Source organism: Scomber japonicus, chromosome 11, assembly GCF_027409825.1.
Source record: "Scomber japonicus isolate fScoJap1 chromosome 11, fScoJap1.pri, whole genome shotgun sequence".
Taxonomy (NCBI): Eukaryota; Metazoa; Chordata; class Actinopteri; order Scombriformes; family Scombridae; genus Scomber; species Scomber japonicus.
Window position 1 is genome coordinate 17,184,734 of NC_070588.1, and position 20,631 is coordinate 17,205,364.

The following is a 20,631-nucleotide window of genomic DNA, read 5'->3' on the forward strand; positions in this document are numbered from 1 at the left end:
GTGTCATTATCATCATGGCTTAATTTTTACTTTTCTGACAGATTCATTTAGGTCTATTTGTGATGTATTGCAAGAATATTTTCTAGAAGTGCTACAGACTTCTGCAATCTAGGCACACAATCCTAAAGGGAGAGCTGTTGAGACACTGCATTTGTTTACACATCAAAGGACTGACCTGGGGTCACAGAGGAAGTCGGTACTCTCTCCATCAGCTCTCCACACAAGCCACTCTCTGAAGGAGGGGTGACAAAACATGCGCGTCTTGTCCCGTCGCTTGATGAGGAAGCAAGAGAGCAACTCCATACGTTGTTGGAAGTCCTCCCATTGCAGCTCCCCTTGGACGAAGCCGGCGTTGATGGCCTGGAACAGCTGTTCGTCAGTCATGGGGTGCAGTGAGGCGAGCGCCACATTGAGGATGGGCAAAGAGCGCTCAAAAGCTGAATTGGTCATGAACTTCATGTTGCACTGTAACTGGTAGAGCTCAGCCAGTGAGACGGGCACAACTTTGTAGCTGGAACTCTTGATCACCAGGTGGCCTCTCTCAAACAGATCCAGGGTGAGTTTGAGATATAGGTAGGAACCTTGGCTGCGTGAGATCAGGTGGCTACTGAGCTTTCCGACTGTGATGGGGTCAGCTTTACCATTGAGGCTAATGTTGTTCATGATATCCTTGCTGCCATTGATGCGGTACTGGATATAGGAATTGAGGTCATTGCTTATCTCTTTGTTGTCAGTAAAGTCATCCAGAGAGATCTTGGAAAAGGGCAGAAGGCTGGTGATCTCCTAAGAAACAAATGATGTATGACATAAAGCAAGTTAGTAAGCTAGTTGCAAATTAGCCGATATTACTCAGAAAATTACCAACTGAAATGCAATACCTGAATAATAATAAGCTATTTATTTTGTTATTTTCGACTATTAAATTGTATTATTTTGGACTCTTCACATCTTACAGCCTGTAGTGTAAAAATTCTGCTTCTGTGTCTTCTGCTATCAGGGGAGTGTCTTTGAGCAGTAGGGGAGCAAACATACTGAGCTATCAGGCCAAAGCAGACACTTGTTACTGTTTGAAATGTGGCTATGAGGAAAACAGGACTGGGGAACTGAGTATTAAGTGGCAGGGGATGGATGGGATGGAGGGGGTGCAATAGGGGCACCTCCAGTAACCAAGCAGAGGTCTGAGCCAGAGCTCACATTTCAATCTATGTCCTGGGGCTTGGAGAAATCAATGCACCTTAATCCTCCAATCCTCTGCTAGAGAAACATCACCTCAGTGAGATAACACTTCTCCCTTCCTCATCATTACAAGGAACAGCAAACATCCACACACAAACACATGCATGCATGCACAGACTCACTGAAACATACCGATCATAATCCATGACACCTCACAGATACGTCAGATATTATTTTAGCAAGTAAAGACCAATATCCTGAACCCTTTCTCTGTGTTGGGATATTTGTCTGCTCAAAGTGCAAAACAATAATATGACACTTTCATATCGCTCCTCTGCACAAATGTATTGTGTGAACCGAGTCATATCACGTCGTCCTATACAAAAAGAGGATTATCTGGCCTCTCCAATGCTACATGAATGATTCATCCTTTTTTATCTAATGCCTTGACTTACTCAGATACAGTGCCATGCAAAACTGAATAACTAGTTCAGAGGTTATGACATAAAGTCCCTCCAATTAAAAGACTGCTTCACTCTGTCGATCAAACACCACATACATTGCCTTCATGGAAATGTTTTAAGCATTGTGTGCAGTCGACTGGGTCATCCGGTAATAATTTCCCCCATCATAAACTGATCCTGACAGATTAATAGAAGTGAATACGACATGTTGGTGTTACAATATATTGATTTAGCACATCCAGAGGACTGGGCCATAAAATTTTAATTGTGGGTCATAGTCGCCCAATGAACACAAATGGGCTGAATATGGATTGAACTGCAGAGCCAAAGCCTGATTTCTGCTGGAGCATTAATAACTTGTGTTCTGAATGCCAATCAGTCAGCCATCATATTATTATCCCAGACTCAGTGATTTGTCCCAGGAGAAGAACTTTTTTTTTTTTTTTTTTTTAAATCAGCTGTCATGTGGCTCAATAGGCATGTCAAAGCCTCAGCTATCACTGCTTCACAAGCCCAGCACATTTCTCTAACCGGTCGACCCAATGTCACTTTCCCTCCAAGCTAGTCAGTTAAAGTGACTGACTTCTCTTCCCTGTCGTGTAGTCTTGATTCCCGGGTCACTGATACTTCAAGTCCTTCTTGAATGTTCTTGGATACGCTGACAAAAATGACTCTGTAGAGATTAGAGTATGACAAGGAAGAACAGCTCAAGAGAGCCTTTCAACTTTCACACTTGTCAAAGACTGCAGGGTCTGATGTCAGTCAGTGTAGTATCAAGAAGGGACAGCAAATACAACTTGAGATGTTTTTTTTTTTTCATTTGGCATTATTACATTCTATGATGGTATTGTATGAATCCTGAAGGTAAGCTAACACAAGACTCAGCACAATATTTTTTTCTGCCACACTAGCGAAAACATTTCAACAACTATAGGATGGATTGCCATGACATTTTTTACAGATATTTGTGGTCCCCATAAGATGACACCTACTGACTTTGGTGATGGCCTGACTTTCTACCTACTGTCACCAGCAGGTCAAAGCTTTCTCATATCCATTAAAACATTTCCTTGATGGATAGGCACAAATTTTGCTAAGGCAAATTTTCATGTCTCATTCATAAGGAATTAAATTAACTTGGTGATCCTTTAACTTTTCATCTAGTAACATAATAGGGTATCAACTGTACTTTCTATCAAGTGCTAACTTGCACAGAAAATGTTATTCGAAAAAAATGAGTTCTTCCTTACCATCAAGTTGACCCGGACAGTGACCACCAGTTTAAGCCAGGGAGGGAACTTGGCAATGATCTTTGTGATGAAGGAGGCAATGGTGTCTCCATAGTCAGGCTTGTGGAACTCAGCTTCGTTTAGCCCGTCTATCAAGATGATGTGGTCCTCCTCTGGAATCCTCCGCTCTGGAAATACACACACACAATGACATGTAACCAACAAAAGCAGGAAAATGTGCACTTAATGTCTCACAACAATATCAGTTCAACTAAACTGGTCCATGGGTTGATTGCAGATATGTGTTACATGTGTGGCTCTGCATCAACTTGCCTCCCCATTGAAATGTCAAGTTACATTTTCTCTTTAAAGAAAACAGTTAGCACTTCTATTGGCAGCTGGTTGAGCTCCTTTGGAAATCAGGGAGAAAAAAAAACGCCTTCCATGATTCTTTGTCATATTTAGCATTCCTAAAATGTACGCAAGGTAATGAGTCTCTTCATGGTGTACATGTAGCAAATTAAATGAGTACTTCAGTTAAATTATACAATTTGGCAGACTTATTCTTTCCATATATATATGAATTGGAAACAATTTGGAGCATTAACACATTCATAAGAAACAGAGAGCAGTGAGACAAAGGTATGGACAGTGCACGCAAGTATGTGAGGTGGGCAGAGTTCAAAGTTTGATTATAAAATCTTACTCATTGAAGCATAGATATCCTATCCTGTGAAAAGCCAAATGTTACATATTGAAACATTAAACAGCAGTGTTTTACCTTTACGAAGATTGGCAAGTGGCTCGAGGACCCCTCTCCGGAAAGCTGCCATTGGGTCCTGGACACAGGAGCGCAGACTGAGCATGCTCTGGAGGTGGGGCTCTTTCAGCAGCAGCTCCCGGTATGCACTGAGTTGGTGTGCTCTGCACAGCAGGGCAGCGATACTATGCACAAATTCTGGTACCAAGCAAGTGTATGTATTATCCGCCTGGCAGTAATGATATGCCACCACCTGGAACACAAAGGGAAACGAGAAAATCAGATGAGGACAGATTTTTTTAGACCTGAGTAAGCATATAAACAGATTAGAGTTATGAATGAAGAGTGAAAATTAGTTTTGGCTTTATCTATGAAGTCATATGCAAAGCTGGGAACTTGAATATGCAGATCAGTGTCTGATGCCTTTTGATAGTCATAGCTTTCATAAACCCACATAGCTTCTCTCTATCTGTGCTGAGAGCACGATTTTATCCAGTACAGACATCATTATCACAACAGAAGGGAAGATGAAGTAACTGTGCAGTGCCTGACCACCTCAGATAAACTCCAATATAAACAGGAGCCTGTGGATCCCTGGCGGAGATCTAAAAGTAGGATCTTGTGTATCTGAGCAGGTCGCGGTAGTGTTCATGGATGTCTGATTTAGAAGGAGAAAGGAGGGACAGGGATAAGAGGGAAGAGAGATGCCCTTGGGATGTGTGAATGCTCTAATTACAGTCCAACCTGGAGGAGCTGACATAATTCCAGGGGCAGCAGCAGGTGCCACGTTCCTCTGGTAACTCTACCTCTGCTCTAGGGGTTGTAATGTCAGTCTGTCGGTCAGTCAATTGACCATTACACGTGCTTAACATCAGCGTGTTAGAATTGGGGGCATGTTTACATGCTGACATTAGGAGCCTGTGGATGAACCACTGTGTTTACGTATAGCCCCACAGTATAACATGGCTACAAAAGCTTAGTCTTATTTATTTAAGCGTACTGCAAATTAAAATGTCTTGGATTCAACTTTCTTTAAAAAATGCTGGTAACATGTGAAGGTGTATTTATATTTGCTTCATTTGCAAGGAAGAAAATATAAACCACATGGACTAATAAATCCACCATAAGCTCTAATGCAGTAAGGTCCTTCCACCATACAGAGAACCTATTTCTGTTGAGATGGCACAAAGGGCTTTGTCTAAAGTGGGTTATGTTGTTGAATCATAACAGTCACCTGGATGTACATTACTGTGCAAAAGTTTGAGGTACTTTAAATGTTAAGATTCTTATCCATACTGAAATATCATCACGGAGTCGTCTGATCGGTCTCAAATTTATTCTGCAGCATGACATTGACACCAATCATACAGCAAGAGTCTTCAGCGATAAGAAGAACAAAGAGTCCCTCAACAGATGGTATACCCCCCACAGAGCCCTGATCTCACATCATCGAGTCAGTCTGGGATTACATGAAGACACAGAAGCAACTGAGACAGACTGGATCCACAGAAGAACTCTGGCAAGTTCTCAAAGATGCTTGGAACAAACTAACCCACTAACTTCAAAAACTCTGCAGGTATACTGAGGACAACTGGTGCTGTTTTAATGCCATTGTGTGGTCATACCAAATATTGATTTCATTTAAATGTGTTCTGTTTACTGACCTTTGTATGAAATTAATTGATAAATAAAAACAATTTCACACATCCTATTATTTCTTTGTCTGGATTTTTTGAGTGGTGCACAATTAGCATTGCTGTTGTGGTGGTGATTTTTTTGTTTTTAAGTCTGTCTTAAAGCAATACTAACACACCCATATGTACATAAAAGATATGTCCAGTATGACCAGATTGGTCTGCTCTATCTGTGTGTGAAGCATCTGGTACTGGCAGTTAATAGTTGTGCAGGATAAGTTGTATGTTATGCCTTACAGCTGGTACAGGTCTTATATTCTTCTTGTTCAGCTGTCAACAGTTATGATTTGAGTTTGAGTTTCAATCCTCCATTTTGCAAGTAAACAAAAAAATCATGAACACCAAGCTCTCTAACTGGATATTAGTTAATATGAGGTTTCAACAGTCTCAGTAAATCAAATCAACTCTATGCACAGAATATTTGTTTTCCCAAGATGGTAACCTTAGAAGATACTCACTTGTGTAACTCGGGCTAGCGTGACCAATAATGAAAACTCCGATACCACCATGTCTTTCAGGAGACAGGCCAATCATCTTGAGTTCCTGTCCCCTCTTTACAAATGCCTGTGGCGCCCCACACAGCATTCTCAAGCATATTTTTTCCATATACCCAACACATGCAAGCAGGGCAGTGTTGTGAGTGTTGTGAGACACCTCACTTGGTTTTCAGAGAACCAAGGTTACCCTGGTAACCAAAAGTTATCTTTAAAGCTGGCTCTATATCTCACTATGGGAGATGTGGCCCAGTCCTCAGTTGCATGCTCCGAATCCAATAACACCTCCTCAACCCAAAAGAGTCGACACCACAAGCTCTCCCCATGGGCTAACACACAGTTAACATGAACCCACACTCAGGACTGAGTGCGCCAGTGAAAGCATCATGTCCAACCAAATAAATGATGGGAACGGTTAGTCCCAAATACCATTTCATCTCCTTGAGCTGTCTAGTGGAGAAAGCAGGACTTTATCATTGTGTAAATATCGCTCCAGCCCTTCATCATGAAGTGATGCGGGCCAGTCAATAGCCGACCTGGTCACCTCCCAGCCATCCCCTCCACAATTTCACAATCCAGGGGAAGGCTGCACCTCCCCACCAACGGTGCTGCTTACCTGCAACATCCAAGCATGGGGAAGAATGGTATCTTCATCATCCTCATTGCTCCAAGTTAACATTATCTTCGTCGTTATCTCTGCCACTATGTTTGTGCTCTGAGTCAAGGAGCTGGCCCTACAGAGGGGGATATTCCACATTACGGTCCTGCTCCATATGCCCCCAGCCAGCGTGGTTCAGAGGTGATGGGGGTCCCTCTGTGAGATGGTTAACCCACATGCGGCAGGGCGGGACTAGACATTCTTAACCTTGCTGGCACAACTTTCCTCTTAGAGGATGCAATGGTGGCCATAGCCAGCTAAAAACATTGACTGCTGGCAGCTGTAACAGACAGGCAGCTCCCCTCGACATGTTAGCTTGTATATAAGAAAGACATGGTGATCCAACATTCTGCAGTGAATCTGTTCATCTACGGGCAAAACAATAGATATCAATGCCTATGAATGTGTTTCTCATTTAAGTAAGACATACAATTTAGGATGAACTATAAAATGTTATGGCCTCACTGGCCCTAATATGAGACCACTTCCAAATCAGTGATTAAAAAGACCAGACAGAATTTGACAGACGCTGCTCCGTGTTGCATCAGTATTCACACATCACAGGAACAGAGCCCCTGTGAGAGCGCCTGTTGGAAACACTTTACACAATAATTGGCTTGAGGGATATTGCTTGGATTTCATAGACATTTAGATGTGCTTGGTGGCATGAAGTCAGCTGTCTGGTGCATGAACCTTAGCATTCCCTGTGGCAGAGGCTAACTGTGCAGTCTTTATCTCATGCATGCACCATTTCACTACTGCCAAGGGATCAGTGACAGGTCAAGACTGTTAAACCCTGAAGGTGTGTCACAGGGATGCCAGAGGGTAATCAGTAACATTAAAATACAAAGGAGGATCATAACAAAGTCCCATTACAAAGCCGTGTCAGCCATGAAAAGAACTAACATCCTGCTATCACAAAGCCATTCAAATCAAGTGAAAGTAAAGTATTCTCTGAAACACAGTAATCCAACATATTTGTTGTTAAAGCTGTCAGCCTGCAAAGAAACACCAGAGTAATTAAATGCCTGTGAGAGTTTCAGTCAAGTCTAAATATTTTCAAAATGTGCAGCTATTGCATGCTAAGTAGCCTGTCAATGGTGAGCACTGAGTGGTGCTGCTTTATACATTTCTGGCACTGGAATCATTCTGTGATGGTACATGCAAAAATGTAAGACATTAATGTATCAATTATGTACTGATAATAAGAGAGTGGTTGACAAGACCACAGTAGCAAGCATCCCAAGATGTAAGCCTAACTATTATACAACCAGAGAAAGCTTGCCTGCCCACTGAACCATTCTGATCATAACCAGAGAAAGCACTGCTAAATGATGTTCCAACCACTGACATTACTGTTATTGACAAGTACTCTACAATAAATTCCTCACTGAAAAGTAGAAATGTTGAGACTGTCGACTTGCTACTGTAACAGACTGAAAGGTCTTTTCATCTTTGACACATTTTGTACAGTATATATTTTACAGAGTAAACTCAGGTCAGCATTATCACACATTAGGAGATAGCTAAAACAAATTCCAAAGATGCACATTGTCAGAGATTAAATGTTAGGAATGTGATGGCCAAAGATAAGTTGGAGGTGTCCATGCGTTGCTTGACTCCCATATAATTGTTTATTACTGTTGTCTACAATGAAATCCTTTGTACAGTTTGTTTGAAAATAATTGGATGTGGGGCACCCTAGTGGCGTAAGGGCTGAGGTGACCATGAACTGCAGCTGAATATGAGTTCAGCTGGGGACCTTGGTTGCATGTCTTTTCCAAGCTCTCTCTCCTCTCATTTTTTTATCATCTCCTTACTGTCAGCTGTCCAATAAAAGCTTACAATGTCACATAAGTTCTAAAAAATAAATACACAAATAATTGGATGCTTCAGTGGTCTTCTGCACACTGAAAATCATCAAAAGCTATTAGACTATGTACTATGTAATGTTTTCTATGTCTAGCCTATCTAATGTATTGCGTCTTGAAGTAATGAGAGATGTTGAAAGCTACAGCAGCTAAGATGTAACTTCTAAAGGATGTTAAAAAAGCAAAGAGAATGTGCTATGAGAAAATAAAAAAAGTTTGCTATTTAGGACAAATAATCCTCCTTGAAGTTATTCTGACTAAGCTGTTAGTGTGTTTCCATGGCAACGTATGGAAAGACCCTTTGGTATTCTTCACCCAACGCAATGCAAATGGATCTATCTGTGAGTTAAAAGGGCATGCTAAAGACCTGAATTGAAGTTTTCTACCCTCCCACTTCCTCACAGTCACACGGCAGCACTGAGATGCTGCTAACATTAATATTGAACTTGCTTTTCATGGCTGGGTTTTTAAATAAGCTCAATGCAGCTCCAAATTAAACAAGCCTTAGATATTTAATATCTGAAAAGACTGTGGTGGCTCTGTCTTTCATAATCTCAGCAGATTGCTGAAGACCATCCATATTTCATGGGCTGAATATCAAACAAATGACCATAAACAACCATAAATCATATACAAACACATATAAACATAAATCAACTGAGCAGAGCCGGTTTCAGATTCTGGCAGTGCATCTCATATACATACTAAATCAATTCTGCACAACCTCTTTTTTATCATTGGCAAGGACACACAGCGGGAAATGAAAGAAGAGTAGATATAAACTGTCCAAGAAAGTAATATAATATCAATGAATGTTGACTATAGACAACAGATCCCAATACACATGTTTAAATTATAACTGATGCATCACTTAGCTCTCAGGTTGAGGCTGCCTGACAGAACTGTAAATATTTATTTATGAGGATGGACCTTTAATAATTTAGTTTTTTTGCATGATGTTTTATATACTGAGGTCTTGGCTGAAGTCACACCTTTGCTGCCAGGCGTTTCACGGCCCCTTCCCTGCGTCGCTGCATCTCAGGGGTCCCTGGGCAGCTGTTGGTCCTCAGTGTATTAGTAGCACTGGAAGGTGGAGTGGGCTGTGGTGGCTGGCTGAGAGGAAGTTCTGAGCTTGGTCCTCCGCCACCTGGAAGAGACAGACACACAATGCTTCACACACAGTGTATCACTACACTTCAGTCATACAATAACTTAATATTGCAGCCAATGTAAGGGTTCACATCCAAAGGTAAATACTGAAATTGATTACTTTTAGGGGAGGCACTAGGACTGTTGGAGGCTATCTGACGCATGCGGCCTCCATGGCAGCTCAGCGCTACTAGCCGGGAGATAATGGCCGTCTTCCCGTAACCCACGCTGCCCACAACTACGGCGCCATGGTTCTCTGTGGACTCGCTGGCCTTCAGAACATCTTCCAGCTGCTGGAACAGCCAATCTCGGCCCACAAACACAGAATCCATGGTGATGCTGGGTACCTCAAACAACAAGGGCTTGAGCATGATGTCCACAGGTTTGTAGGGAGCAAAACGAGCTGAGAAAAAGGGAAAGGAAATTAAATTGTGTCACTTGTATTATTATTTTTTTTTTTTATCACAAACACTAAACCACACAGAGTCAGATATTGCTTTTTCATACAGTGCGAAAGGCTTTTGGAATTAATTCAAAGTTTCTGTAAGGATTTTTTTTTCCAACTAAGACCTCTGAGTGATGTAGCATGAATATATAATTTCACCTTCCTTCAGTTTTAAATACTGGCAACTTTGAGTTCCAACCGGTTCAATCTTAGGTCACCTCAAAACAATTTAATCTTCCATCTTCTACAGAAAACCTTTCAAATGTTGCCAAGATTATCAACAGCTTTGTTGTTTCAATGTATGTCACATAAATAAATAAAAACTTTGTGTTGTTAAATTCATTATTTGCTTTGACACGATATTTTACCTGAAAATACCCAATCATGGACTTGAAAGAAGACTATCTATCTAATTAGATCATAGAGCATGTGATCTCTCAGCAGTCCTTCCATTACGAATACTAATACTACAACTACTAATATAACTGCTTAGTTTACTTTTACAACACTTACTGTTACTACAGCTGATAGTTTACTGCTATTGTTTCTCCCACTTAAACTAATATATCTGCCCCTTTTTCTCTTGCTCATACTGGCCAAACAGCTGTTTTAAAGATTAGATGTTAAAGTTTTGCTGAATGCAGGAAACTTCTCAAGTCATGATGAATTGCTTAATGTAAACAATTTTCTATCAGTGCAAGTTATTTTCACTTTGTACTGAAATGTATGGAAAATAATGGCCAACTAGAAGGAACAAAAACAATAATGCTGTTTTGACGGTACCACCAGCATAGTCTTTCAAAGGATTATTATATGTTCTTCAGGTATAATGGTTACTAGAACATTTGTAAATTAACGGGCAGGCTTAAAAAAGCAGGAGTTTGCTTTTTGTGGTATTTTAATATCTTAATAATACAGTATGAATATATGTTACTTTTGTTATAAGTAGAGCCCAATGCACCACTATTTCCAGCATTTTTTGTTGAGTTAGTGTGGAATACAATTGTTTTTGCCCACCATAAAATACATACATACATACATATAGGCGCCAAAACAGAATTGTATGGCTAATGCAATAAATACATATATAAGGTGATGTGCAAGTGTACCTTTTTTAACAATAATGTCAGGTTTTCTTTGTGATTTTATCCAAAAAGGATGAAACATTGATGACAAAGTGGCAGTGCCTATTTCAAGCATTTCAATTTCTACTATAGGAAAAACAAACCATAGCTATTTCTTGTCTAACTCAATGGTTAAACAGTTAAAAACTCTAATGTTAAGTGTAATACTGATATCTGCAGTCCCTGGCAGGCATGGAGGCGTAAAACTGAATACAGTATCTACAAACGTACAGTGTTTTGTTTAAACAGACATGGACTCCTCAGTGCTGATGTTACGCCCACAGGGATATAGAATAAAACTACTGACATGATGCTTCTGTGTTAACTTCATGTTTAAGGAGGGTGGAAAAGAAGGAACAGGTTTTCAAAAGAGGGTTAAATAGTTTGAGTATCTAATGATGTCAAGATGAATTATTCATGCTCTCATCAAATATTCACTGTGTGGGATTTCTCTGTGAGACTGAAGATTCAAAACATATAACAGAGATAAAGCAGAGTGAACCAAGAAAACCTTAACTGATTCTACCTGCGTTTTGATAGTTTTAACACTTTGTCGTAGTGTTAGTCAGTGTTTGGACAATTTTGTTTTTGGCTCAGGACTCCAGCAAATTGGATTTGAAATTAAACAATACTTTGGATTAACTGTGCATGGACTGTTGCCCTTTTTATAAATACCTACCAAATGGCTTAAGACCTATGATTCCCAATGCTGAAAACCCCCCGACACCCTTAACACCACTGTCGAAATACTTGCAGATTGTTTGCACTTTATATTGAGCTCTATACTCCAAAATTATGCACCATTATGACTCAATCGTTAATTCTTACCATTTTACAATCTTCTGACTGCAACAGACAAATATGAGAACGCTGGCATAACTAACACTATGACGGACTGAGAAATGAGAAAATTCAGGTCTAAATTGCCACAAAATTTAATTGGCAGATACATTTATGAGCAATGGATGAGTTTGTGAGTTGGCGTTTTTCCTAATTTGCATCATCTGCCTTGTGTGCAACTAACACCTACTGCAGTCACCTTTAGAGTCCTGAGGTGGCCTTCCTCCTGTATTATGCCAGGGTAGGCGAATGGATGTCCGCAGGGGGGTGTTGCGCTGTTCATCAAGAAAGCTCAGGTCTTCCAGCTTTGTGGAACTGGTCGCTGTAGACAAAGACAAACACACAGAAAAAAAAGAGCAATTGAAACAGATACTTTGGTGCATCTTGAGTTTATCTGTCACAACATCTGTGAAGAGCAAGACAGAATCTCACACAAGAGTTAGGTTTTGTGGCACATTTGGAGTCACAGAAAAGACGAGTGGAAAAGAGGCAAACCAGTGTACTCTGACATTTGTAGTTTGCTTGAGGCAGTGAGAGCAGAAACCAGTATACTGTGACAGAAAAAACAGCAGTATTCCAAAGTCAAGACAGAAATGCTCCTTTTTCTCTGATTTGAGCTGACAGCTATACACAATACAGCAATGAGGGGTCTGTCCCCACAAACACCCCCACCGGGCTATAGAGAAAGGGGAGATTACCTTTACCTTTCTTAAGAATACAGAGGGAATAACCAACTGAAGCAAGCTATAGAAATGTTCCACTTAATACAGGTTCACCGCTATTTCTTAAAAATACATATGATTCAGAAATACGGTATATAGCACGTGTTGCTGAATTTACTCCATATTACAGACCACAATATCTTAAAGTCATAGCATGATCATTCAAGAACAACGACAAATAAAGTTATATTTAAAAAAAACACAAATTACTGTCAATGTTATGCTTATTTTAAAGAAAAGGAAAGATTCTACTGTAGGTCTTTCAGTATCTTAAATTATAATGTATCCAGTAATGTTTGAAGTAACTTTTTGTTCAGTCCATCATTTTGTAAGAGAAGGAGTAGTTGAAGAGGAAAAAGAAGCTTTCAACATCAAATTGAGGATGTCTTCCTCTAAAACTAAACTTTGCAGGTGATAAGCCAGTGATTACAGGCCAATACAACTTTCTGTCTTAAGTCTCAGCCATGGACTGTAAACATAGAAAAGATGTGCAGTAGTGCGACAAGGTCTCTCTTCCAATTGCTGCTCACTGTTCAACAATGCTATTACCATGGTGATCGTTGCTCTCTGCCCTGCTGAAGCACAGAATCAAAGCCATCAAGCTTTCCACTTTATCAACCTCAGCTGTGAGAGACTGTCACAAAAACTAAAATATTCCCTTCACCCCCTATCTCCCCAACTTACTCTCTAGAATGTCCAACTAATTAAAACCTGTCTGCTGACAGCAGACTAACTGAGGTAACCATCAATACAACTTTGTTGGTTACTTTTGCTGCAGTGGATGGGGCTGTCACGAAAAATTATAATGGAAAAACTGGAAAAAGTCTAACTAACACAAACAAAGAAAAGTTCAGAAAATCTGAGTACATAATCTGAGGTCAGTCAGTGCAGAGCAGCAAAACTGCTCTTAAAGCTAAACTCAGCAGCTATTGTACTTACATCCATCGTCAGAGCCAGGAAAGACAGTGGGAATTCTCAAAGCCCCCCCTCGTTCTCAGCACGGAATACACTTCGGCAGGCATACAGGCAAGTAGGCAGGAGGCAGACCCTTAGCTAAATCTTTGGAGAATGCTCCCACTGGATGAGCTCACCCAGGGCACAAAAGCGATTCCTTTGCCCCAATGCTCCCATGCAGGCGCACTGGCAGCATTCAGCTGCCGGGTAGAGGGCTTGGCTGCCCCCTCTCCCCCTCTCAGCCAACCAGTCACAGCATCCACAGCATTAGGCACTCACTAAATGAATGCAACCCTTTTTAGAGTGTCACTCTCCCTACACACATGCACACACCTCTGTGTATGTGCTGCATCCGTATGCATGCACACACAATTTGGTAAGCAAGCAGCAGTGGGTGAAAGGGAATTGAATAAGAGGATATATTAATGGAAAACCAAGAGATCTAGTCTCCAGTGGCTGATTAGAGTTCGTAATGGGCAGCTACTGTTGTATTAATCAATAATCCTAGCTGGAGTCGAGTGAGGGGTAAGAGAGGCATATGAAAGAGGAGGTAGAAAAAGCAGTAGAATTATTAATGAGGACATAAAAGTATACGACACGGACACTGTGGGTGCAAGGGAGATATGTGAACAAGAAGGAGAGGGGGGGAGGAGAGAGAGATGGACAGAAAATTAACTCTATGCAGATATATAGATTAACTCTATGCAGCAAATTACCACTACAGTCCAATGCTGACATCAGCGGACCACAAGAAGAGGTTTATTTTATCTCTTAGATATTTCCTAAGTGGAGAGTGTAAAAGCCATAATGAACCTTATTCACCACCAGGCAAATATTTTTGCCCACGGGTCCAATGAGCAAAAACTGAAGTTTATACACAGTTTGACTTGCTTAAGTAGTTTAAATGCGCACATTCAATAATTTGTCTGTGATCATTCCTCCTGCATTTCAACCATTTTTCCACTGTCAAGTCATAGGTTTGTTATCCACAACTCTTTCAAGGCCAAAATTCCCACAGGATGCCTTCATATCCATCCAATCCCACTCTTCAATTCCTTTCCCCCCATCCGTCTCTGGATTACTTCCTATTCTTACACATCTCTACTCATTGATAAAACCTACATATGATACCTTGGAGTCTATGCTTGTGCTGACTTTGAAGCTCTAGAAACGTGTCAGGCTGTATTCTTTCCTCAGGCAGGTCTGCCCTTTGAAACCTTCTGTTCTGTGTTTCCCATGACAGAACAGAAAAAAGGGCTGAGCTCCTCTGCTCCAACCACTCCCCCTTATCTGCCTTACTTGACTCCTCTCTCCTCTTGGTCAATGGTGACAATCAGTATATTTGTGACCACACTGTGTGACAAATAGTAGTATTGAAAGACAGTTTTCTGTCTACATTATCCTGATATCAGTTTCTTCCAATATTTACCTACATTTTCAAGATGAGAGAAATTGTACAATACCATTTTATAAGGAGAAAATACACAATAATAAATCACCACCAGCTTTATCAGTGATAACTGTGTCTCAGAACATGGTGGTGAATTCTCTGTACTGAACAACACCTAACATCACATCTAGCTCCTGTCCTCTTCTGACCTGTTAAGTCCGAATCCCTTTAGCTTAAGAACAGTAGTGCAAAGTTGAATTTAAGTGGCCTTCACGCAAATTCGGCTTGTTGCCATGGAAATTTTAAAATTCCTTGAGCTGCAGTGGTCCAATTTCTTGATCTAAAGGTGAAAAATGAATATGTATAAGAAAGTTTGAATTCCTAAACAGATCCTAAACAGCCAGTATATAATTCTCAAAAGTGGGGTGCTGTCAATCAAATTCAATCCGATAACTCTGCAATGAGAGTTGTTGCTAACACTGAGTCTCTTTATGATAGGGCATTTGGCAGCATTGTGGGGAGTTCTGATCTGACGATGAAGTGCCACTGAGCTGAATTTTGCATTGAATACATTGAATTTTAAAGATTAAACTCTTTTTCTTTTGCTTCTGCTGCAACATTCAGCACACATCAACTCGTCTCTGAGAACAGACATTTTAACATGTCACTGTGACCTTTTGAATATAGATAGCTGGAGGGCGTGAATGGGTTGTCAGTTTTGTTTTTGCTTTATTTTCAGTCTCTAAACTAAAACAGATCAATGTCATGAAGCCAGACGAATAAGTGAATTCCATGGCTATCTGAAGACATCCTAATGCTGGCAATATGTAGGCATGTCTTAACAATTACAAGGAACAATATAGTCTCAAAAAAGACCAGAATTTAAAAAGCCATAACTTGCCTTCATGCAGCAGTATTGCAGGAGTCTGAAGGACAATTACTGTCTGACCTTTGCAAACATCTTTGACTCACTGATTGTGTTCATGTGGACCAAGTGACGATGACTTCAGCATGACTTTCTAATAAAACACAGATGTGAACTGTGCTAGAACTTTACCTTGTCACTGTTTACCAAGGTTTTGAGGAACAACATGCCTTTGAAGGTGCTTGCCAACAGTCTAAAGACGTAAGAGAACATACAGCCTAACAAAGGATCTTGGATCCATTATTATTGGTTATAACAGAGCATGGGTTTTGAAAAAGACGGCCTTGGAGTACAAACACACATTGAATGTGTGTTTGTACCTCACTCTGACTCAGACCACAAAGTTCTGCTGAAAAGCTAAACACCACAGATGTAACACCATTCCTCAGCCACAGTGACCCTAACTCAATTTCCCTGTCTGAGCAAGCAGACCACAAGCAGCTCAATATAAGATTTCAAAACCATGGAATTCCAGTGGCCAAAACTAATATGGCCCTTTGACTCTGTAAGCCTTTTTAAAAAGCTTAACTTGAATTACTCAAAAATAGAATTCTTATTACCAAAGTATAATGGAGGGTAGTTTACAAAGCACACTGTGTTTTTTAGGTTTTTCAACATTCAATCAGTCACTGGTTTTCATTTATTTCAGTTATTTAGGTTATGTACTGCTAATAATCATACATACAAAATTAAGGCCATGAAACCTACTTGTAATATGTAATGCATTATAATGCACAACAAGTCTGCTTTACATTTTTGTCTAAATTAAGCATTGCATCATTAAATCACTGCTCTGCCAAATCAGTTGTTAACATGCAACATTCATAGATCCTGCGACATATTTTCATTTCTTTGAAATGTTAAAATTTCAAGAATAAGTGTCAAAATCCAGCCCTACATCTACTGCATCTTTAATTTTCACAGCCTACATGTTGAATTGTCATATTGTTATTTTGCACAACAAAGATATTCAATATTTACCTGTTTAAACATTAATATCTGGATTGATAACACCACCTAAGGAGAACAGGCTTGAGAAGAGATATTTAGTGAAGTAACCATTTACAAAAATGATGCAAATTTTTCTCCTAGTCTGACTTTGATGTGGTAGTTACACACTTTGACTACAAGTTATTAAATCAATCTGTGATGTATTATATTGCATCATACTGAAAGGAAATAAGAATTGTTCTTGAATCAGATACAATGAATCAAAATAAATCACTGTGAAGACAGCAATTTATACCTCCAGCAAAAAATGTTGTTTGTTAAAAGCTGTCTCAGCAGGCTTTTAATACAGCGCTATAGGAGGAGGGAGAGAAAGTTGGCATGATGCTTATAGATTGTCGTCTGCGAGAAGCAGGACAAAGTGTTTCTTTTTCTCTATAGAGGCTATCTGAAAAAACAAAGAAGCCTGGAAAAATAAGCTGACCACATTTTTTAGGCTTTCTATGTAGCCCACACAGCCGTTACATTTTGTCAGCGCTGACCTTTAAGCAGCATGTGTTTTGATATTAAATGGATGATAAATGTTTTTGGTGCCATTGGAGTTGCTTTTGTGCCAACTTTAAATGCTGCCATACAAGATAAATAATGTGACAGAAAATATGTTGTGTGAAGGATGGTGACTGAGATAGCTCCTTAGACTACCAACTAATGATACAATTACAAACTGCTTCTAAAGAGGAATTTTAATTCAGCCCTGTCTGCTGTGACAGGTGGCACGTGTCAGCATTTGTCTAATTTGCCACAGCACATGCAGGCTCCACACAGTGCTGTTTCCACAGCAGCCCGGGGACAAGCTACTCACATTGTGACAATGTGAATGTGTGTGTCTGTGTGTTCACCACAGCAGGGCAAATGACACTTCTCTGCAATAAGCACACCTTCTACACAGAGTCCCAGTAATACACTGTTTGATTGGCATGAGACAAATGGACAAAAATTTGGCTTTTGTGCTGCAAACCTGTGCAACTCAGTCTGCTTTTCTAACTGTTGTACAGGAGTCCATCAGTATACCAATGCTTAGGCAATCAATAAAACAAAAGTACAGTGTTGCATCATGTAGCTGAGATTTAAAACTAAAACTATTGTGGTAAGCAAAGCAGTTCATCTCAGTCTCATCCTCCAGCTCTTTGTAGACGATCCTCAGGCATTCCCAAATCAGGTGGGCTATGTAGTCTGGGAATGCTGAGACCTCCTGGCGTGAAGGTAACCAGGAGGCATCATGATCAGATGCCCAAACATTAAACACTGTCTCCTTTCAGCATCAATGAGCAGTGGTTCTACTCAAAACTCCTTTAACAAGTCCAAACAATTTATTTGTATCCGCGATCTTGCTTTTATGAGCACTACTAAAACCACATGACCGTAGGTAATAAATTAAGTCTGCATCACTGCAGACTCTGCCTGTGAAATTCATTCACCCCATCTTACTCTTACTTGGAGTATAACTTGTTTGCAACCCAAAGAGAGCAGTCCACCATTTTTAAGCAGGGAGCAACAGTCCAGAAATGAAGAGATGTTGATTCTTATCTCAAGTTTATGAAATGAAAGTGTGAGAATATGGAATGAAACATATTCACTATAACCTGAGGATGACGACATACGGGCACTATATTCTGCTTGAGATATGTTATTGAAATCATCAATACTTCGGCCAGGGCATGGATGCAGTAGTTCAGATAATGAGCCAAACTCAACTAAAGGACCCTGGTGTCCAGTAGGGATTTGGAGGATTATTTATCCTTTTTTTGTCTGAAACTGTGCATCAGGTTAATTAACCAAATAAAATCTAACTATTATATTTCTTTATATGTTGGATCAAATTGCACATAATTATTTAAAGTGTGTCAACAAAGTAATAGCAGACTCCTCATTATCCAAAGTTCTGGCTTATAGAGCCACACAATGAAAAGAAGTCACCAAGGTTCTGGCACCTAAAGTGAATGTACTAATGATGAATACATTTTTTTAAATTTAGTATAATGATATCTCCTCCATTTAGCTCCTTCCGGCTTCAGTAATTGCTTCTTTAGAATCATTATTTTTTCATTGAATGTGATTTACTTGAGTGTCAACTGAAAGACTGTCCCTGGCGCACCATGACATCAACACAAAACAGTCTGGGCCATAAATGAAGTTGCCTTACCATGTCCTTGATGCTGTCTCCCTGGGCTTTGTCACATGGTGTAAAATCTGAGGTGTGAATTCTGCAGGTCCCTAGAGGACAACACTGCATAACGATGACATCAGACCATAAACTCTTAGAGCACACAAAGAGATCCAAACACTCAAACCAACACACATAAACAGTTAAATATTTCCTGGTCTGTTAGCTTTATGAGCCAGTGTGTGTCAGCACTGTTCAGCTTTATGTCAGCGGCAAAATAATGATTAGAAGTAAAAAAGGGGAATGGATTCATGAACAATAGCCACAGAGGAGGTGTGTAAAGCCCAATGCCATGTACAACTTTATGTATGCAATGTGGGCACAGTTTCAACTGTGTGGGCTGTACAATAGTATCGACATTTTAAAGAAAAAACTGTGAAAGTGTTTCTGAATCAGAATACACAGGCAACCTTCAACAGATCAGTGTTAGAAACTGTGAGGGCTTTGAGATAAAGGTGGCACCTTTACACAACAATATACATGTACATTTCATTCGGTAGATGCTTTTGTCCAAGGTCCACTCAAGATTGATTGGAACACGAGCTACAGTATATGCCATCCAACTGAAACACCACTTTGAAATGGCCATTAGACACAAGTGAATACTGTATTTGATCAACCTCAACATGTTAGCAGCTGCTACATACAGACAGGAGAGGTAACCCTCCTTTACCTTATTATATTCCAAACCTACATAGTATGAATATAAACTTCATTTCTCTCTTAATATGTTCAGAGTGTACTCATCAGTCTGATCTCTGTCTGTGTTCCAAACTTGGAATCCAGTGGTTTATTTGTTGACTCTGACATTTGACTCTTCTCTCCACAGGTCTTCCTGGCCCTGCTTTTGTTATTTCCTGTGAATTTGCCTGACCAATGGAATCATCTGCTTGTACAATGTAGTGTGATATACAGTTCATCTGCAGTACAAACTGTTTATTTGTTTACTTCTGTCTGCTTTTCCCCCCATGTAACAAGCAAACATTCGAGCCATGTCCTTTATGTTTATGCTGTTGTTATTTTTGCCAAATAGAAAAACATGTGCAGCTTGTTCCTCAGTATGAAGAAAGAGCTCCAACATGTCATTATAAGAGCTTTAGACTACGTAGCTACTGATCCCACATTTCACTCACACATTCAAATCAAAGAACAGTCCTTTGTGAAGCTGAAAATATTACCCAATTCACATTTAGAAAAAGACATGCCGACAATTGTTTGAGTTTTATTAATCTTATGGCTGTAAGAGTTAAAACAACAGGGCCATGGTCAAAAGTAGCAACAGCAAAAGCAGTGGGAGGTAGTGTGAGAGAGACACAAGAATGGAAAAGGGGGGGCGAGGGGGAGAGAAAAAGGGGTAGTAGGGGATATTAACAACTGTGACAGCTGTGTGGATACGGCGAGCTGAGCCATAACAGGGAAGTTCCAGGGCAGGAATGCAGAACAGATCAGTCAAACAGTGGCTTGCACTTAGGTCCGACATGGCAGGCAGGGCCGGGACACAACGCACAACAGCTGCCTAATCCCAAACTTCTGCCTTGATACCCCCCTTCCCTCTTTGAAAAGC

The 20,631-nt window shown here is 40.2% G+C and overlaps 1 protein-coding gene across 1 annotated transcript in view; it reads right to left on the reverse strand.

Annotated features, from left to right (window-relative positions):
- Nucleotides 1–20,631, reverse strand: part of LOC128367611 (protein TANC1-like) — a 98,425-nt gene that overhangs the window by 18,055 nt on the left and 59,739 nt on the right. Inside the window, exons 8-13 of the mRNA XM_053328226.1 lie at nucleotides 12,104–12,226; nucleotides 9,617–9,898; nucleotides 9,339–9,493; nucleotides 3,651–3,882; nucleotides 2,891–3,057; nucleotides 176–783 (exon numbers count right to left, since the gene is read on the reverse strand). Of these exons, the coding sequence (XP_053184201.1) occupies nucleotides 176–783; nucleotides 2,891–3,057; nucleotides 3,651–3,882; nucleotides 9,339–9,493; nucleotides 9,617–9,898; nucleotides 12,104–12,226 (1,567 nt within the window). The remainder of the gene's footprint in view (nucleotides 1–175; nucleotides 784–2,890; nucleotides 3,058–3,650; nucleotides 3,883–9,338; nucleotides 9,494–9,616; nucleotides 9,899–12,103; nucleotides 12,227–20,631) is intronic.